The sequence below is a fragment of the Triticum aestivum genome, chromosome 6D, assembly GCF_018294505.1.
Source record: "Triticum aestivum cultivar Chinese Spring chromosome 6D, IWGSC CS RefSeq v2.1, whole genome shotgun sequence".
Lineage (NCBI taxonomy): Eukaryota > Viridiplantae > Streptophyta > Magnoliopsida > Poales > Poaceae > Triticum > Triticum aestivum.
In genome coordinates, this window is record NC_057811.1 from 179836920 (window position 1) to 179845125 (window position 8206).

At 43.1% G+C, this 8206-nt stretch overlaps 1 protein-coding gene across 1 annotated transcript; it reads right to left on the bottom strand.

Moving 5' to 3' along the window:
- Positions 1-5121: 5121 nt before the first annotated feature.
- On the bottom strand, positions 5122-7975 carry LOC123144387 (ribosomal RNA-processing protein 17). Its single transcript, XM_044563506.1, has 4 exons — positions 7664-7975; positions 7455-7560; positions 5719-5821; positions 5122-5627 (listed from the first exon to the last, which is right to left on the bottom strand). The coding sequence occupies exons 1-4, from the start codon at positions 7795-7797 to the stop codon at positions 5380-5382; spliced, it is 591 nt and encodes a 196-aa protein (XP_044419441.1). The 5' UTR covers positions 7798-7975; the 3' UTR covers positions 5122-5379.
- Positions 7976-8206: the final 231 nt, after the last annotated feature.

Consider the following 8206-nt stretch of genomic DNA (forward strand, 5'->3'; position numbering starts at 1 on the left):
TTTGATTTGACATTCTTACATTTCTTTTTTATTGCCATATCACCCCTCTGCATTTTGGACATAAAAAACTTGTGGGTTATCCATTTCAGTTTTACTACTACTTCTTTTAGAACTTAAGGGCTAGTAACTAGAACATGGTTGGTCACTTGTTTCTTCACCAATTATGATGTTGCATTGATCATACATAAGGCTCTATTTCTAGACTTTTTATTCATTTTGTTAATTATGAAAACACTAATGCAAGGAGATGTATCAGTATACTGTATGTCATCATATGAAAGATTCAAGCCCTGATTCTCACATGGCAATGAAAAACATAGTCATCTTTGCGGCTTTTTCTTTATATCCATAATTGAATTCTATTCATTATGCTCATACACATATCTTTGCTCTTGGTGCTAGGCATGTAGGAATTGTTCTCAAATTATTTGTTTCATATGAGATGACTCAATACTTTGAAATCTTAGACCTTTGTATTTCATACTTATTCTTTCCAGTGCATAGTATCTAACTGTGGGTTAATATGGAATACTCACAAGTATGAACCATTTTTTAACAACACAAAAATGAGCATAATTAGCTTGTGCTCCCTCCGTAAAGAAAGAAATATAAGAGTGTTTAGATCACTTATATTTCTTTACGGAGGAGTAAAATAGTTTGATCATATTATCTTAATCTTTCTTGAATATCTATTCAGATTTTTAGCCACTATCACTTCAAGAGCTTGTTCTGTTCCTTTGTATGCAACTGCCAAAGAAAAAAAATATCCTTGTTGTGATGTGTGGATTATGATTATCCTTAAACAGTGGGAACCACTACTTTTCTGTTGGTGTAGGCGTTTCATATAAGCTTACTCCTTATTAACACTGTCAATCTAGGAATGCAGTGAGTATGTGATGGTTTTTCCCTCATGAGTAGAGTGCTACAGTTGGATAGTTGTTCAACACAATTATGTCTGAAGTTGAAACTGCTATCATAAAAGTATTAGCGACACTACTGACCATAAGCCATAGTACCAATGATGTTATTTCTTGAAGGAAATTTGAAATTTGTGTCCGTTGTGACTAACAACTGCTTAGGACACTCTTATTTGAATTTTTTCAAACTATTTCCTGATTGATGTATTAGAAGGGTGTGGTTAGTCTAGATTTAATCAGTATACTTCAGTTTGGTTCAGTTCAGGGCATATAGTAAGTTTGATTTAGAAGAAAATACCAAAATTATCTGTTGCGAAGAACACATCAGACATGTTTTTTCAGTCTCCGTGTACTTCCATGGTTCTGACTTTTCTATTGTACTGTACGGCAAGTTAGTTTGTTATTCAAGCAAAATCCATTTATTATACAAAGTGTGCATGGATTGCTCGATTAATAGGATTGTAACCCACTAGGTAGTTCCAAATCCATTTGTTTTGTAGAACATTGCCTATTTCACCAATCTAAAAATTATGGTAGCTCACTAGGATTGTATACTAACATTAGCTTACTGACTTTGTAATTTGCAGCTAATGCCAATTCCATATTAGTTAGGGAGTTGTGAGTTCTATGAAATGTGGATGGAAAGGTTTATTGAAGAGCATAGATTAGCTTATTTAGTGACTTTGTAATTTAGGGCTGATGGCAGTTCCATATTAGTTAGGGAGTTGTCCAGTTTCATGTATGTTTGTGTGTCAGAGACATGAACATTCATCGTTTCATGCCACTTTTTCCTATACATCACAATAGGTGCAAAACAATATTTTCCCGAATGAGGCGAGAACATTTGTCGTTTCATGCCGTGCAAAATATTCTTATAATTTTTTTATTTGAATAAGTGCCTCTTAACTAGGATGAATGAGGAAATATATATTCCAAGTGTTTATACGTGCGTTGCACGTGCACGTTTACTAGTGAATAAGAGGCGGAAAAAACAATAAACCGTTTGGTGCTGGCGACCTATAAATCCAATACAGGGCTATCAAGTAGTTTATGATAATACATCCAGAGAAAGTGCATAGGATTTGTGACTTGCAAAATCGTGTGATACATTTGAACAACAGGGAAAAGGTTAGTTAAATTATCATATATTCTTGAAATGCAACAATGAGCAGGACATGGCATGCGAGTGAAAATGTTGTCAACAACATACATAACCTCTAAGCAAGTAGTAGACCCGAGAACTTTTCTTGAAAGCAGCTTACAAGCTCAAGGAAAGATTTCACAAGTAGAAAGATGTAATCAGCACAAGAGTAGAACATAGTAAGGGCCAGTTCTTTTGTAGCTTCTGGCAGCTTATTATGGAAATAAGCCAGAAGCCCAAAATAACTCGTTTGGGGGTCTTGGGCCTAACTTATTTTCACAGTGACCTCCTTCACAATGAAAATAAGCTGGGGTGGAGCTCCTTCCCGTAGAAGCCCACTAAGATGAAAGGTATATTTTGTTGCCATTGTTGTTTGCACATTTTACAGAAAAAATGCCACTACCCAGCCCCTGGTCAGTTCCCTCGATCCCCCGAGAAAAACGATTCACTTGTCCTCTCGCTCGCTCATCTCGCCGGGAGGGGCGCACCCAGCGTCAGAGAAGCTAGGGTTCCTCCCAGGCCAGCCACCGCGGCGCCGCCGGTCTCCGTCGATTCAGCCCGTCCCTTCGGCGCCGCCAAGATGGACGGCGGGTAGGCCACCCTCCGCCGCTGCACCTCCCTCTCGCGCCTCACTGGGCAACACATCTTCCCCATCTGCCTCCAGCCTTTCCAGTTGCTCCGGCCGATGCCCCACTCCAGCAGCCGCATCCAGCTCCACCTGTGGACCAGGGCGACCTCCATCTTATCCCCCCACCGATTCCTGCTCAAACCTCCACTCCCCACTCCTTCCTCCCATCCTCCCGATCTGCTGTGACTTGCTTCGATTTGGATGAGCCATTTCGTTCTCTTTCCAGTAATCATGATCTGTTAGTGATTAGTGAGCCACCTGTAGATCTGTTAGTGATTCGGATGATATGATTCAGAAATTGATGCGAATTCTACCAATGCCCAAGGGTGTTACAGACTATTCACCGGAAGTATGAGAAAATAAGCCAAACGACGGAAGGTAAAAAGAACTGGATGGCTTATTCTCATGGACTTATTTCTATGGCAGCTTCTCTAAGGCTTATTCCCATCGCAGCTTATGCATAAGCTGCACCTCAAAAAAACTGGCCTAAGATCCTTACCAACAATTCCACTAAATGAAACATGAGGGTCTGAGACAAATACTAGTACATAATAAGGCTGAAGCATCAATGATTTTCTTTTCTTGATGGAAATAGTTGTTTAGCACACAAACCAGGTAGCAGAGCGAACACCAAAACATTTTGGCTCCCTAGTATTCTGGGGTAACAATAGGATGATTCAATCCAGAAGAGGAGCCCAAGGGAAAAAAACAGTGTGGAGGCAAACTGCTGACCGAGACAAAGACCCCGTGCTCCTGTGCCGGGGAAGGGAAGAAAGGGTCAGGGAGGAGACGATGAGAGTGCAGCGTCGGCCAGAGTACTGGAGGGGAGCGCCCTCGCTGGCATCGACCAAGGCGTCTGTTGCCTTTGTCCTACCATGACAAAGAAATTGCCAGAACAACACAAATGCAGCAACAGGAACACAATTCATAACCGAATTTGTTATCTTCTTATCTTAAAATCTTTATCTTTACCTAATAATAATAATAGTAAAGCAAATAGATATTCTTGGTCTGTCGTGGCGTTTTGCAGAACCCCTAGAGTTTTCTGGTAATAAACCCGCGGTACTGGTTTAAACTAAAAAAAAGAATAAATATGTGCAGGGTCGGAGTCAAACCCACGACCTATGCACGCTATCCCCAAGCCAACCACCTGAACCTAGTGCAATTTCTTTTTACTTGATCTCTACCTAATAATAAAGCAGCTAATGTTTCTGGTGGTACGTCACATAATTTACCCTATAAATTGACAAAAAAAAAATACCCACCAATACCACTCATAAGTCAAAAACGATTCATTTTTTTTTCAAAGTCGCCGCCGTGCTAAGTTGTTTTATAGAGATGATACTCCATATATCTCTCACATACAGAAACAGCGCAGTGGCTACAGCCTGTCTATTCCACCATGGACACCAGGGTTCGATCCCCAGGTTTCGCTGACGTTCCCCCTCTTTTTGTCACGCACCTCCCCTACCCAACACAGTGCACGTTCATGAGCCGGCCCGCAGGGCGTGACGCCCCTGTTTTATTTTTTGCATTTCGTCTTTTGTCTTTTCTTTCTTTTCTCATTTTTTATGTTTTCCTTCTTCAAATTAATTTGAGATTTCAAAATTTCAAAATGTTGCGAATTTTGAAAAACATGTTCGAGAAATCATAAAATGTTTGTGATTTCAAAAATGTTTGGGGAATCATAAATTTTTCCTAGTTTTAAAAAATATTAGTGATTTTACAACTGTTCGCAAATTATAAAAATAAACACAATTTGGAAAGAAATGTCAGGGAAAAAAACCATGTTCATGATTTTGAAAAAATAATCGTGTATTCAAAACAAATTCGTGAATCTGACAAAAATATCCATGAAATTTAGAAAATGTTGAAAAAACTCAAAAAAAATGCAAGTTTGTGGCCATGAGATTTGTTTTAAAAGTTTTTAAAATGTGTTGTGAAGTGGCAAGCTCACTGCCTTGGGATTTACCATGTCGAATACATTGCAATCACGTGGACATCGTTGATGATGGAAAGAAAGATAAGTGGCAACATGGCGAGTAACGGTGTTAAAATAGAGGACGCTCATATGTCAACGTATTGAGCCATAGTTATTTGGCTAAAGTATATTTTTTTATCCCCAGGTTCTGCAAATTTCTCCCCTCTTTTTCCCTTCAAAAAAAAAATTCTCCCCTCTTTTTGTCACACCCCTCCCCTCCCACAGGGCGTGTTCATGGGCCGGCCCATAGGACGTGAGGCCCCTATTTTTTCCATTTTGTCTTTTGTCTTTTCTTTTCTTTTCTTTCCTTTTCTCACTTTTTTGCTTTTTCCTTCTTTAAATTAATTCAAGATTTCCAAATTTCAAAACATTGTGAATTTTGAAAAACATGTTCGAGAAATCATGAAATGTTTGTGAATTCAAAAATGTGTGGGAAATCATAAAATTTACACAGTTTCAAAAAATATTAGTTATTTTACAAAATTGTTCGCAAATTATAAAACATGTTGATAACATGGCGAGTCACTGTGTTAAAATAGAGGACACTCATATGTCAGATTATTGAGTCATACTTATTTGGCTAGCGTGTATTTCTTTTTCTCTCCCGTTGCAACGGCTAGCATGTATTTCTTTTTCTCTCCCATTGCAACGCACGGGCATGCTAGTAAAATAAATGCAACTCAGGCCCGTCCCTCCACAGCCATAGGCAACGTCAATGCTTTCCTTTGTTCTTCCGTCTACTCGTGTCAACCTTCTTAGTCTTCTTGCTTTTGCTGAATTGCCTCTTTGGTGGCGGCTTCTTCTTCACGCCTAAACTGGGCTGCTTCTTGGCACTAACCACACCGCAAGTCTCCTTAGCATAGCTCCTTGACACGGATTTCTGGTCATCCTCCTCTCCATGAGTAATTTCACTGGTGACTACTGTTATTCTAGTCCCGCCATCTTCATATGTCTTGATTTCTACATAAGCACCAAATCAATCAAGGCACAATAGGATCAACAAACATCATGCCAATAACTGCTGTAAAATTAATCTCATCCCTCTACTCACCAGGCGCAGCTGCATCCATCCCATCACCATCACCGTCTTCACCATCCGCATTTTCTGATGACACGACTTTACCGTATAGAGCAATCTCTTTCTCTTGCTTTCTCTGGAAATACATAAAATGACACTGGTCAGTAAACCCTTCAAGTCTTGTTCATATTATTTATGTGACAGAAACGCTAGATAATCTACTTGAAATGACAGTAAGCCCAGATTCAGTGCTGTCCCTACCATTCCTGTTTCATCAAAACATCCTTCAGTCTAACAGAGAAAACTGGTTTCTTGCATGTTTTCCCGTACCAGAAAGCACATGGTCGAGCTCTCAGGAATGCGTTGTGTATTCCGCAGCTCTAGGCATCTTCCCTTCAACATACCACCCAACACAACAAATCTTTGCAGTACCCTTTCCTAATGTTCCACTAGTGATCCCTATCAGTTATTGGTAGCATTAACCCAAGAAAAATGCACCCCATGTTCCAATATGAAAAATATTAACCATGTAGGATACAGCCATTCAGCTTTTCATTCATTCTGATGATACACTTCTTCCTAGACTTCTCAAAATGTTGGCGCCTAAGGGAACCCTTCAACTAGAAGGATCGTACAGTCCGGTGGGCACATAATAATAGAGGAAACGATGGTCAATCAACCTTCTCTTGGAAATCTTTGCTTTTGACCAACTATTACTAAATCAATAAAACATCCAAAGAACAACAAGAGCATCTCGAACAGATGATGTAAAACAGCCGTGGTGCCCAAAAAACTGTTGTTTGGGCACTTGGCACAAAAAAACCAGCTCCAACAGAAGATGTTGTATTTAGTGATGCAAAAAAATTTGAGCAGCCCCAAATTTTGGCCCCAAGTGCTGCAAATATCCACCGGCTGCCTCAAAACACAAACACAGCTGCACGAACTGCAACTGCCACGCTGAAGTTTCCCCCGCCACCACCAAACACCGATTCCGGCTGGATCTCGCCGTTGCAGCCACCGCCGCAAGTCCACCGCCCGCCCCGGCCCAGCCGCCACTCCACCGCCCATTCCCACCGCTCCGGACGCTCGCAACAACCCCCTCCGCCGTCGCTGGTTCAGGATCCGCCGAAGCCCGATTTGCAGCAGTTCCGGCCGTCCCCCGCCCACCACCGCCCGAAATGGTCGCGTAGCACCAGTGCTCACCTTGGAGATCCATTAGTGGCTACCATGACCCCCACATGACCGCCGCTACCACCGCAGAGCTACTGCTCCTTCAGAGCTCTCAGCTGTCAGACGACGAGGCGACGGCGGTTCCTGCCGCAACCCCCAGCTCGTCGACGTCATGAAGACCGCTGCTCCTTCGGTGCACCACCCCTGAGCGCATTCCTAGCTGCGCCGGCCACCGCTGCTCCTTCGGTGCACCACCCCTGAGCCCATTCCTAGCTGCGCCGGCGACCGCTGCTCCTTCGGTGCCCACTAGGTGTTCGGCAAAAAGCTTCTAAGGTAAAAATAATTCATTTTTCCGTTCTCTTATTGCGATGTAGGAGTCGATTGTGATAGAAAGTATTGTGTTGTAGATGAGTTCATTTGAATTCTCTTTGTGGGATGATTCCTCCTCCGAAGAGGAATATGAGTGGGCCGAAGGGGAGGATATTGCTTTGATTATGGTGGTGCACATGGAGAGGAACAAGTGGCACCAAAATTTAAATCATCCGTTGGAGATGCTCTAAGAACACAGAAAAGCAGAATGCTGTGTGAGAGCTTCTCACCTTCTTGCGTGCCTCGATTCGCTTCCGTCTGTCCTTCTCCTGCGTAATCCTCTGCGCCTCCTTTCTCCTCTTCTTCTTTCTCTTGTGAAACCCAGTCACGAAATCCCTATAGTCCAAGATTCGCGTTAGAAAAAATTAAGAGCCCACGCAAACACAAATCGCACCGTGCCGCTACAGCCCAGAGACCGAAGGAGGTTGCGGTACCGTACTTGAGGGCTTTCTTGTCGAGGGAGACGGAGAGGGCCTTGTTCTTCAGGGCGCGCTTATTGATGTGCTTTGGGACCATGAACGTTGGCATCTGCCCCACCACCACATCCTCCCCTTCCTCCTCCGACGCTTCCATATCCTCCTCGTGCTCCTCTTCCAATCCCTCTTCCTCCCACGCCTCTCTCTCTCTCTCTCTCCCTCTCTGGTAGAGACGAGGAAGCGCCGCCGGCTTTGGAGAAGGGGGGCTCTCTCTCTCTGGTAGAGACGAGGAAGCGCCGCCGGCTTTGGAGAAGGGGGGCAACTAGGTTAGACGATACAGAGGTACTCCACAATATAGGTGGCCAAACGGGCCGGGATAGCTGGGCCGGCACGGCACGGCACGGCACGCGGCACGCCTAGGGGTCGTGCCTGGGCCTGAAGGGCAAGCATGCGGGCCGGCACAGCACGGCCCGATTATCTTTTTTTTATGTTCCTAATGTGGCCCAACAGGTAAAAATAGCTAAAAAACGCCCGGCGCAAAATAGGAGATTAGCAGGCCTAGCGTG

Bases quoted from the DNA above. Each gene is read 5' to 3' on its own strand.
- LOC123144387 (XM_044563506.1), bottom strand. From the start codon at position 7,797: ATGGAAGCGTCGGAGGAGGAAGGGGAGGATGTGGTGGTGGGGCAGATG. The intron at 7,561-7,663 runs GTACGGTACCGC...CTTGGACTATAG, and splicing joins CTCGACAAGAAAGCCCTCAA to GGATTTCGTGACTGGGTTTC. The intron at 5,822-7,454 runs GTGAGAAGCTCT...ATGTATTTCCAG, and splicing joins GAATCGAGGCACGCAAGAAG to AGAAAGCAAGAGAAAGAGAT.